This window comes from Sturnira hondurensis, unplaced genomic scaffold, assembly GCF_014824575.4.
Source record: "Sturnira hondurensis isolate 20B ecotype Veracruz unplaced genomic scaffold, ASM1482457v3 Scaffold0013299, whole genome shotgun sequence".
NCBI classification, from domain to species: domain Eukaryota; kingdom Metazoa; phylum Chordata; class Mammalia; order Chiroptera; family Phyllostomidae; genus Sturnira; species Sturnira hondurensis.
Window position 1 is genome coordinate 6912143 of NW_028085930.1, and position 12408 is coordinate 6924550.

The 12408-nt window shown below is 39.2% G+C and overlaps 1 protein-coding gene across 1 annotated transcript in view; it reads right to left on the minus strand.

Moving 5' to 3' along the window:
- The window catches only part of DNAJC13 (DnaJ heat shock protein family (Hsp40) member C13), a 110343-nt gene that overhangs the window by 35127 nt on the left and 62808 nt on the right, over positions 1 to 12408 (minus strand). Inside the window, exons 30-36 of the mRNA XM_037061279.1 lie at positions 11026 to 11180; positions 9127 to 9172; positions 6315 to 6469; positions 4800 to 5001; positions 3041 to 3156; positions 2421 to 2499; positions 669 to 804 (exon numbers count right to left, since the gene is read on the minus strand). Coding sequence (XP_036917174.1) covers positions 669 to 804; positions 2421 to 2499; positions 3041 to 3156; positions 4800 to 5001; positions 6315 to 6469; positions 9127 to 9172; positions 11026 to 11180 — 889 coding nt within the window. The remainder of the gene's footprint in view (positions 1 to 668; positions 805 to 2420; positions 2500 to 3040; positions 3157 to 4799; positions 5002 to 6314; positions 6470 to 9126; positions 9173 to 11025; positions 11181 to 12408) is intronic.

A 12408-nucleotide genomic window follows, 5' to 3' on the forward strand; every position in this document is an offset into this window, starting at 1 on the left:
TCACAAGTTTTCGACACAGCCCCAACTCGCTGGCGCCACAGCAGGGTTACTGCGAATGGCCCCACCAGCATGCTGGGAATCCCCACTAACCCTGCACCCCGCCATCACAACTATTTAATCTACAGCAGTGTTTCTCAAACTGAGGGGTGTGGCAGCTACCACAGGAATAGTGGTGTGATAGGGAATACATGATCATTTGAAAAGTTTCTATTGTTTTGAAAAGACCAAAACACTCTTGGCGTTTCCAGCCTTCGGAGGCATTAGGAGCCACGGTAGGCACAGGATTTCACATGTGATCTGACACCAAATGACCCTAGAGCCAAACACTGCCCGATACATTTTAGACGTCATTTAATATGTCTGCTGCTAAATATCTGAACCCAAAAATAACCAAGTACCTCCACAGGATAGAAATGTCCTTCAGGAAGAAATAATGAAACCTTGCTGGAAATGCAAAATACTGTAAGACATAGCTAGGAAGTGGAAGGTATAAAATAACATTTTGGGCCTTCCTATAAAAAAACTACTCTTTTGCTGTATCTAAAATACAATTTCAAGAGCCTTTTGCAATAATCATTATAAATATATTAAAATATGCCGTAGAAACAAGTAACATAATAGAATTAGCTGGAAGGTAAATTAAAATTCTAGAACAACACAGGCCTTACCTTCTTTATGACGGTTGAAGAGAATGCTCTGCGTTTTCAGAATTAAAATTATGTTCTCTGGATCTGGTCCATCCACTATCTTTACTGATTTGGTACATAAAAACTCATACGCTTTATTTACTTTTTCAAACATATCCTGCATGTAACCGAAGATAATTCACTTTTAATACGAAACATCTCAAATCACAACTAAAAGAGAACATAGCTGGTTTGTAGTTTACCAATAACTTCTTTATATATATATATATATATATATTTTTTTTTTACATTAAGAAATTCATTCCAGCCCTGGCCGATGTGGCTCAGTTGGATGGGGAATCGTCCCGTAAACGAAGAGCTCGCGGGCCTGATTCCGGGTCAGGGCACATGCCCAGGATGCCAGTTCCGTACCTGTTTGGGCACTTTTGAGAGGCAACTGATGGAAGTTCCTCTCCTCCCTCTCCCTCTGTGCCCCCTTTCTAAAATCAGGTAAGGACAAAAATAAATAAATAGTTTTTAAAAAGAAATTCATTTCAACTGTAATTTAGCTGGTATCCTTTTAAGGTGAAACCTTCCCTCCTAATATCTATTCAATGACCTCAATACCATTTACTGAAAATGCTTCCACACTGGTTTACACCGTAAGTATTACATTAAACTGCTACACACTAGAGGTAGTTTGAGTTATTATGAAAACGATTACGCTAAGAGTTTCACTGAGTACTATGGCAGGCCCTGTGCTAAGTGCTTTACAAACGTTACCCCCTCCAACAGCCACGTGAAGTACGTATTATTACCCTCACTTTTCAGAGGATGTTAAGGTACGTGTCCTACGGTCACAGTCAGCTGGCGACAGAGCGAAGACGCCCAGACTACACCCTAAAGCCGAGCTCGCACACTCCTACACCGTGTCACGTTCCGGGACCTGGCACGTTCACCCTGTGCCAGTGTCACCCGTGCTGCTGCAGCCTGACGGAGCAGCTTGATGGAGCAGCTATACACGGAGTGTGCATTACGGCATCTGGTAGGTTAAGTCTAGCAACTTAATGCTGACTCCAAATTTTTCCTATCTTGATTGTTCTCTCTCCCGGATGAATCTGAATTGCAAAAATTTTCTCAAAACTGTCCTAAGCTTTTGATCTAAAATGCCCTCCGTATGTAGAAGTGGCATCTTTTCAATGCTGTCTTCCCATTCAGGGACACTGTCTGTCTCTAAAAACAACATTGGAAATTACTACAAGTTACTAAAAATAAGACTATCGCCCCCAGTTTTAATGGTTCTTATCTGATTTCATCTTTCATGAACTGGTATTTTAACAGGAAGCTGGAAGAAGCAGTGTTAGGGAATGCTGTCTATCAGGGAATGCAGACGACTTGAGTTCGAACCAAAATTTCTACTTTTTCAGTTAGGTAGGAAACTGGATGTCATTAGAAAAAAAACTACACAAAGCAATCTGGATGGCAATGGCATCATCTACAAATGAATTAAATTCAACCACAAACCTAACTTTAAATTAGTTATGTGAATGCAACTGGAGTTAATTCTCAAGGGGAAAGAATAAAATCTCTAAGTTATTAGTCTCAAGGACAGTCTTTCTGGTAAACCAAGGGGGGCTGTTCATGCAGGGAACCCGGCTGGAAGATGAACACACACCGGGCGCACGTCGGGAGGCAGACGCTGGCAGAGAGGACAAGCTGCCTGCTCTCTGTCTGCAAAAATCACAGAGTGAAGGGGGGTGGACCCAGAGCCCTGATTCCAAAGGTAGTACCTACCCTGCCTTCTGGATTCTTATCAGGATGGTACTTTTGTGCAAGTCTGAAGTAAGCTTTTCTAATCTTGCTCTCATCATGCCTGTCAAATAGGAACATTATTTTATGAATACAGTAAGGTGCAAGAAAAAATATTTACACAATTGTCTAAAATGATATTGTAAGAACCTTACATTATTTTCTATGATCATATATTAGGTATCAAATTAAATTCAGTTAAACTTAAGTTTATCCTTGTTATCTTCACATATTAAAAATAAAACCTAAATTTTTCCAATGCAAGGTTATCACTCACTTTCAATACAAAATATTTTGCATTTGAAGAACTGAGATTACTTACAAAGTAATTTTTCCAAAATACCATTCTGAGCTCTATAATTTTAAGTTATTTTAAGTATAGAAATTCAGTCGATACTTAAGAAAATGTCTCTTTTTAAGAAAAGGTAAACTACAATATTTTCTCTAAAACATCTATTCTACTATAAAACTTCACTGATAAAGTGAATCTGCAATCCCCCCAAGCCCCCGTCACTCAGCGTGCCAAGCGCATTTCTATGAACTCTCTTCCTCAGGCGTAACACAAACTGCAGGAGGAAAGGGACATAATACTGAACGGAACTCACGGTCCCTGTCCTTGAGGGAGATTAAGCACTTCATAAGCATCATCTATTGACATTGTCGGTGGCTTCTTTTCTACTTCCTTCTTCCAGGCCTCAAGGGTATCTTTCAGAAGTTTAACCTTAAAGACAGAGAATTAAAATTTATATCTATTAAAATACAACTACTTCAGAATATAATTTGTAAGCTATAGAATTCTTGTGCTATATTTATTTAAATTGACATTTCTAGGCTATTCAATGAACAGTTTTCTGAAATACAAATAACCAAACTCGACCATCTTGCCCTGTTGAGTAGTTAGGTAGCAAAGTATTTGCTGCACGACTATCTTCTTCTATTTTTAAAGTGATACCTGTTAAACAAACGTTCAGAAAGTACAGAAAAGTCTGAAGTGAGCAGACACTACACGGTGGTGAGAGAGCAAGCGCTGCACGGTGTCACGCTTCTCACGGTGCTCCCACGTGGTTGCTGGTGCGTGGCACTTGGACAAAGGGAGGAAGAGTGTGCACAGGGAGCGTGGGCCGCAGGTGAGAAGAGAGCTAATGTTCAGTGGATGCCTATATGCCAGACGTAGATTTCACTCTTTTTTTTTTTTTTAAGATTTTATTTATTTATTTATCTTTAGAGGAGAAGGAGAGAGGGAGAGAAACATCAATGTATGGTTGCCTTTCATACGTCCCCTGCTGGGAGTTGGCCTGCAGGGAACTGGCCTGCAACCCAGGCATGTGCCCTGACTGGGAATCGAACCGTGATCGTCTGGTTCGCAGGCCCGCGCTCAATCCACTGAGCTACACCAGCCAGGGCCCAGATTTCACTCTTATACAAAATCTCAATAGTACATCAAAGCACTGAGGTTTTAAGAGACAGATACATGATTCCCAGTGAATAAGTGACCTAGCTGAATTTGAATCTAGGTCTGACTGAAAAGCCCACACTTTTTCAACTATCTCACGTTGAATCCAAGAAATGTCGCTGACTCGGCCTGCCTCCACTTGGTCAGAGCACTGTAAGGAGGCAGTGACTGGTGGCACAAACAGCAACTGTTCTGAAACCTTTGGTGGAAAGGATCATGGCCCACCGTCTGTCTGCTACAGTAACAGCCCAACAGTGGGCTCCCAGGTCTACTTTACTCTGGGCTTCCAGCAGATCCAAAGGGCAAGGTGGAAAGCTCCCAAGGGCACTGTGGACGGGCGGGCAGTAGACACTACAACACCAATAAGCAGGTCACACTTACTGCCTCGTATGTGTGCCCGGAACTGTGTGATGTTCTTTTACGTGAACTTGCAGCTCATCTCCCTAACTACCACACGACACAGCTGCTATTATAGTAGCACTAGTACTATCTCCCCAAGAGAGGTTAGAGAAGTTAAGCAATATACTGAATGTTACGGAACGGTCAAAATGAGACTCGATCCCACACTGCCTAACTCCCACATTTGTGAGCTTAATCAATCTGCTATAAAGACACGTTTTCACCAAGCTATTATAGTATATAATTGTACTGTATATATGAAATTAAGTTTGTTTCATTTTTCTCACAGAAGATCAAGATTGTAAAATTCCTAATACTCCCTCAAAAATTATCGTTCAGTTTGGTACGTACCCAAATACATTTAACTATACCTGGAGCTGTACAGTGCTTAAAGTAAGAGGGAGTATGTAAGGAAACTACCATCCTTCTTATCACAGAAGAAGGAAATACCCAGAAGTGATAGAGGCTATTTTTATATTGTTAAGAAGGCACAAATTATTCTGCTAACTTACCGGGTCTTTAATTGGCCAGTCTGGAAATCGGAGTGCATCACAAAGTTGTTTGAGGTAATAAATATTACAAAATAGCTCGTTTTCTAGTTGTGGATAGCTGATAACTGGGATGGGACAGTACTGATAAAGTGCCCTCGTGTTGCTCTGAAGACGAGGAGTGAAGTCAGCAAGATGGGCAGCAATCTTCTCTATCATGAGGCGCCTGCAATTACAAAAATCCCCAAGCATTATGACGGGAATATTCGATTTTAAAGCAAAGGTTAAGACAGGTAATCATGCGAGATAATTACATAGATCTTCTTCAGGGTAACTCTGTTACCCTAAAGTTATTTAGAATATCCTAAGAATGTTACTCAGGGTATTCTGAACTTACTATGTAAAAACTCTCAATGGAGACCACAGAGAAAAAGGCTGGTATTACCAGTCCTTCCTATTGAAAAAAACCAGTCACGAGGCAGTCAAATGGTGTGAAACCTGCACACTGGCACAACCAGGGGACTTGAACTTGCTGTCACCCCATGGAAGCTCCTTGCTAAAATAAACGGTGTTTATTTTAGGTAATTTACCACAGGCTGGGATCCAGCCCTCATTTAAGCAGAAATGTGATGTGATCAGTATGCAAAGCACTGTGTCTTTTAGATGGGGGAAGCATATTAATCAATCTAATCAATCTCAGGAGAAAAATATTACATGGAAAAACTGTGTTGTAAACGTTTTCATACACCTATACACTTTTCACCAATGAAAAATATGACTATCATACAGAATATATTCAAACTGGCGGCCAGCACATACCAAGCCTATGGGTCAACGTCTCAGAGAATCCAAATGAAAACCAGCGGTGAAGTCAGCCAGAGGGGAAGGACTGACTGACAGAAGACCAACTTCCATCACCCAGCTGAGAGGACACGGGCGTTCTCCACAGAGGCGGCCCTGACACTCGAACTACCCAGTGCCCAACCTGCCCCGTACAGAGCCTGTCTGAACACTGACACCTGCTCCTGGGCCTCTCCTTTCTCTCGGTTTCCCCAGGTTTTTCCTACTGCATTCTCCTCCTAGTAAGGACATTTGTTGGGAGCATTAACCTCTACATTAGGGTCAAATGTCCTGGCCATGGAGCCCTCATTCTAAAGTGATTTTGGGTGTCTGTGGGCAGGGCCATTTTTATCTGGGCATAGTTTTTAATTAGTGGAGTACAGTTCTATTTCCAAATACCCAAGAAGTATGCCTTGATTTTATCTCCATATAGTCTACAAATATATGTCAGTTCTTTGCCTAAGATTTCACCAGGTCTACAAATGGACTTAAGCAGCAGCAGTGACAGCAGGGGCTACTTTATATAAAGCTCTATCAAGGTCACAGAAATTTTGTCAAATCACGTCAGAACTGAACAGAGCTTATTGCTTTGTCACTTGATTTGGCACCAATGACTATTACAGCTTTATATTATTCAACCAATAAAAGCAACAAGAGGCAAAGATTCTGAATATGAAATACAGTCAACTGACTACTTACCTCATTTCACTACTCCAGATTGCTTCTGGAGTGTCAAATTCTCCAAGAAAAATCTCAGAAAACTTTTCAGACTCATAATTTTCTAAGTAACAAACCATTGCTTCTGGTAAGATGTGCCCAAGTATACTTCTTTGAAAAATATCTTGTCCTTTTGTCTTTAAAACAAAACAAAACAAAACGTAGTCAGAAACACTAAAGCTATCTTTCAATTTTCCAGTGAGAATTTAAGAAAAGACAACTGGAGCAAATTGCTTTTGTGCTTCGGAAATTTAGACAGAAATAGGGCAAAATGTGAAGTGAAAGGTTTCTGGTACAAACCGGCTGGGCAAGCGCTTGGAGGCGGAGCCAACCGCCCAGCCCCGCAGCCCCTAGGTCCTCAGGGGTCGGGGCTGCCAACTGGCCTTGGACCGCGCAAAGCGGTAACGATAAACCAAGGACGACGCAGAAAAGATTCATGTCAATTATTCTGTCACACTGTGGGCTGCAGTTCCTACCTGTACTTGCTTCTGTTTTCAAAATCAAATCAGTCCAAAAAATCAAGATCTTAACAGAGTCTGTCCTCAGGAAGGGTGGCTAGGATCTAGATGGAGGATTTCTATTCAGGTAAGTATAATTAACTGTACCAAAACCCCCTACTCTCTGGCTGGCCAAATGGAGTCAGGGTAATGATCGCACTTAATCATACTAAATATTTAAACGCATTTCTTTACCTGATGCAAATAAAACCCTAAAGGCACTAAGTACTTCTCTTATTTCCTCCTAGGCAAACAGAGAATGTTTTATTTCTCAAGGATCGTGAGATCCTACGAGAACATTTTCAGCATATTATGCTTTATCATTTAAGAAAGGTAAAAACACAACTGAAAAGAGACGGGGCAGCGGTAGGGGCGATCCAAACATGGTTTTACCACTTAGTGCAATAAAAAAATAGATTATGAATATTTTTCAGGCTCTTTGCTAATAATAAAAGCCATAAATTTACTACATGTTAAACTTTTGGGTAAGGAATTGCTTGTTCGTTCTTTATAATACTATTACTTAGTAACTCCTACATCCAGAGTTCTGCTACAATCAAACACTGCTTTGCCTTGGCTGGTATAGCTCAGTGGATTGAGTGCCAGCCTGCGAACCAAAGGGTCACTGGTTCAATTCCCAATCAGGGCACATGCCCAGGTTGCTGGCCAGGTTCTCGATGGGGGTCATGCAAGAGGGAACCACGCATTGATGTTTCTCTCCCTCTCTTCCCCTCTGTCTAAAAATAAATAGATAAAATCTTTAAAAAACAAAATAAAACAAACACTGTTTTGTTGTAGTTATTGTTAGGTGAAATGACCTATTGGATTGGCCAAAAAAATTTGTTTGTTTTTTTTTCCATAGTAGCGCTTGGTTGTCTTTAACTTCATTTGAAAGAATCTATTATCATATTAGGACAGCTGTCATATCAGTGAGCGTTTTAAAAAAAGTTATCAGAATTGGTGAATTTTTGTGTAGCCATTTTAATATTAAAGACAAAAGAAAATATGCAACAGTTTCAGCATATTATGCTTTTATCATTTCAAGAAAAATAAAAACACAATTGAAATGCAAAACAAAAATTGTGCAATGGATGGAGAAAGTGTTGTGACTGACTGAATATGTCAAAAGTAGTCTGTGATGTTACACACTGGAGATTTCTGGCTGGATGGTGCTCCACGGTCTGGCAGACTAGCTGAAACATGGACAGCGATCAAACTGAGACGTTAACTGAGAATGATCAATGCTGTGCTATGTGGGAAATAACTGACATACTCAAAATATTCAAATTGATCAAGTTTCTGGTGAAAATGAAAATTCTTCCTTCTATGGAAAAAAACTAAATAGCCTTTCTGACCAGCTCAGTATATGATTTCTCACATAAAATTTGAGAGAAAGATTACATGTGCACACCTGCACACACAAAAAGGAAAACAAAATGCCCCAAATGATTAATACTACATTACAGTGGTAGCATTAAAGGCAATTTTTAAGAACTCTTTTACATTCTCACTTTCTTTGTATAAAGCTATGAAAACTAGGCTATCACAGCCATCTCTCCAATATTATCAGACAGAGGCGGTTTTCTAGTGCTCAGTGGCTGCCCTACAAACATGCAGTGCAATCCAGTGTCAAGGTGGTGTAACACTCCCTGCTCGGTCTCCTAAGCAATGGTCTGGTGTGGGTTTATTATTCTGCTCGGACCAAATCTGAAAATCAATGTTCCACAAAAACAGCCTGACGAAATGTGAAACACCCTTCAGTTATACATTGACAATAATGCACATATTAAGTTTCCAGTTGTCAAAGCAACCAGAGTAAGTCTCATCTTTTTCTCAATTCCTACTTTTCCTTCTCAGTAAAATGGCAAGAACACTTGAAAGCAGCTAAAAAATTAAGTAGCTTCAAAAAAGAAACTTAGCACTTCTGCCACCTTGGAATCTGAACAAAAAGAAAGTTGACGTTGTAATGAATGTTAGCTGATTATATAAGACCAGGTATTAAATGAATTATTTATGAAAATGAATCCAAATTGTATGCAAAGGGAACAAGTTACATTCAAAGTGGTGTCAGGTTACAACTGACAGCTTCAATTTGAATACTAAGTCTAATGGCAACATTTATTTTCATTTATAAACCATTACCTTAGACTTCCCACATGTTAGGTGCCACAAGGCAACATACATGACTAAAGCAACCCCCGCCCTCAAGTGCTCGTAACCTAGTAAACAGACACAGCTCAGGAAACTTCACTGTGAGACAGTTTACCCAGCGTGAGATTTTGTATTCAAAGGCTTACCTCCTCTGACTTGAAAGCCTGTTTGGTATGTGTGTACTTCAAAAATCTAGGGGGAAAAAAGTGCTTGTCAGACACCGGAACTGGTCTAGATTTAGTAACCTTAATTTTCTAAAGATGAGGTCTTTATATACAAATAAAAGCCATAAAAGGAAACTTATAAATCCATATTGCCAAAATGTTTAATTACTAATTAAGCCAAGAACTTAAATGATTTAGAAAGGTTTTTAAATTGTGGTCATTATTATCCAACTTTAGGAAAAAAGTGAAAAATTGCATGCACAATACAAGTATGTTTACATTTAATATGTATATTAAAATATTAGGAGATAAAATTCTTATACTATTTGGTAAAGTGATGATGAATATATTCCTCCTATTCTTCTAATTTCTGAATTTTCAGACATATTAACTACTTTTATAATAAAAAATTAATAAAATCAACAATGTACTCACACATACACACAAAATCAATTCATCTCTCTACATACAATTCAAACAACATATCATTGGAGTTCTGTCCGGCCAAGATGGAGGCCTAAGTACATATGCTTCACTTCCTTGCACAACCAAAAGAAGCATCACAACCAATTTAAAAACAATAAACAACCAAAACTACCAGAAAATCAAAATCACTGAACTCCAACAACCAGGGGAGTTAAACACTCATCTAGCAGGTGGGCCAAGACAAAGAAATATGCCCCCATGAAAGAACAGATCGAAACTCCAGAAAAAGAGCTAAGCAATGAGATAAACAATCTGTAAGATGCAGAGTTCAAAACACTGGTGATCAGGATGCTCACAGAATTGATTGAGCTCAACAGCAAAATGAAGAAATAAAAGCTACACCAAGTGAAATAAAGGAAAATGTACAGGGAACCAACAGTGAAGGGAAGGAAACTGGGACTCAAATCAACAATTTGGAACAAAAGGAAGATATAAACATCCAATTGGAACAAAATGAAGAAACAAGAATTCAAAAAAATGAGGAGAGGCTTCGAACCTCTGGGACAACTTTAAACGTCCCAACATCCAAATCCTAGGGCTGCCAGAAGAAGAACAAGAGCAAGAAATTGAAAGCTTATTTGAACAAATTAGTGAAAGAAAACTCCCCCAATCTGGTGAAGGAAATAGACTGCCAGGAAGTCTAAGAAGTTGAGAGAATCCCAAAGAAATCGGACCCAAAGAGGAACACAGCAAGGCCCATCATCAAGTTACCCAAGATTAAAGAGTAAAAGGGAATCTTAAAGGCAGCAAGAGGAAAAGAAGATAGTTACCCACAAAGGAGTTCCCATTAGACTTCCCATAAGACTGTCAGCTGATTTCTCAAAAGAGACCTCACAGGCAAGGAGGGCCTGGAAAGAAGTATTCAAAGTCATGAAAGGCAAGGTCCTATAACCAAGATTACTCTATCCAGCAAACCTAACATTTAGAATGGAAGGGCTGATCAAGTGCTTTCCAGGTAAGGTCAAGTTAAAGGAGTTCATCATCACCAAGCCCTTATTATATGAAATGTTAAAGGGACTTATCTACGAAAAAGAAGATCAAAAACTATGAACAGCAAAATCAATATCTGAACAACAACTATCAACATCTGAACCTCAAAAACTAAGCAACCAACTAGAACAGGAACAGAATCACAGAAATGGAGACCACAGGGAAGGTAGAGGGAATAAAAAGCATCATTGGTAGGCACAGAATAGACAGGGGGAGGTTACAAATAGTATAGAAAATATAGAAGCCAAAGAACTTATATGTATGACCCACTGACATGAGCTAAGGTAGGGGTGGATGCTGGCAGGCAGGGGAGCGCAGGGCAGAGGGTGGATAAAGGGGAGAAAGAAACTGGGACAACTGTAATAGCATAATCAAGAAAATGTACTAAAAAAAAAGAGTTCTTACCGAGCCACGGGAAGCACATTGGAGCCTGTGTACATCATGATGAAGAAAAACACTCCACTAAGATAAAGACGAGGTAACTGCGGGTTATCCTGCATGATGTGGTATAATAAAATAGCCACCTTCTCAACAAGGATTGGGTCAAAGGTCAGCAGGAGCTAAAAACGAAATAAAATGTTTTGCTATTGGGTTGTACAAAATTCGCAATATCATCATTCGTTTTGGGTTTATGTATTTTTTGTGCTGAGGTCACAGCCTCTTATAAGTAGTAAGCTTATCTATCAGACTCCAGAAAGATTTGAAAGTGATTCATTTTATTATATTTAATACAGAAATATATTAAAATCGATCAAAACTTATTCAGAACAAGTCCAAACATGCCTGCTGCTGTTTGTCATGATTATAGGTAAAATTGTTTCTTGTTTAGGAATCTTATGACAAAAGAAAAAAGAAAAGCAGCTACATTTTGGGTTATTTCAGCTCAGCTGAGTGGACGTAAACCACCCCCTAAAGAAAGCTTGAGAACCGAAGGAACACGGCAGAGAAGAAGGCAAGAAGGTAACCACATCCCAGTAGTATTCTGCTACCAGAAGGAACCAAGGATGCAGAATCTAGAAATTTGAACTGGCAATACTAAAAGGAAAATCCGAGACCACACTAATGAATGTGGGCTAATGAAAATCATGTGACATTGCTAGAATACTTGATAAAAATTCAATAAGTTTTATCTTAATAATTAAGTGGCATTTCAGTTTTCTATAAATAATTACTTCCAAAGAATCTCCAACTTGGTGTCAAATGTTACTAGTAAAAAAATATTACAAGAGTAAGTACTAGCTCAGACTAGATCAGGTTCTAGATTCACATAAGAGACTGAATAGCTGCATGTCTTTTTTTAACTGATTTTAGAGCGAGAGAAGGGGTCAGAAAGAGTAAAGAAGAGAGAGAAACAATGATTTGTTGACCTATTTATGTACTTACTCACTGGTTGACTCTTGTACATGTCCTGACTAGGGATTAAACCCACAAGCTCAGTGTATCAGAACAATGCTTTAACAAGCTGAGCAACCGGGACAATAGCTATGTCTTTAAGTAAACAGTTTAAATTTCTCTGTGTTTTGGTGTCTTAACCTGTTCCACAAGGTATTTAAGCATTTAGTACTATGGCATATTTTCAAGGAAAAATTAAGATACAATAACACAGGATTTCCCTAGTGTTAACAGTGGTTGTAATTAAGGACAACATCACTTTAACACATAAGGAAATTAGCAAACAAAAACCCAAAATATCTGAAACTGTGACAAAACCAAAAGATGGAGGACAATTCACTGTATCTTAGTGGTACCTCAGACCACTTTAAAAATTCTTAAGGTGTGCCAAATGCC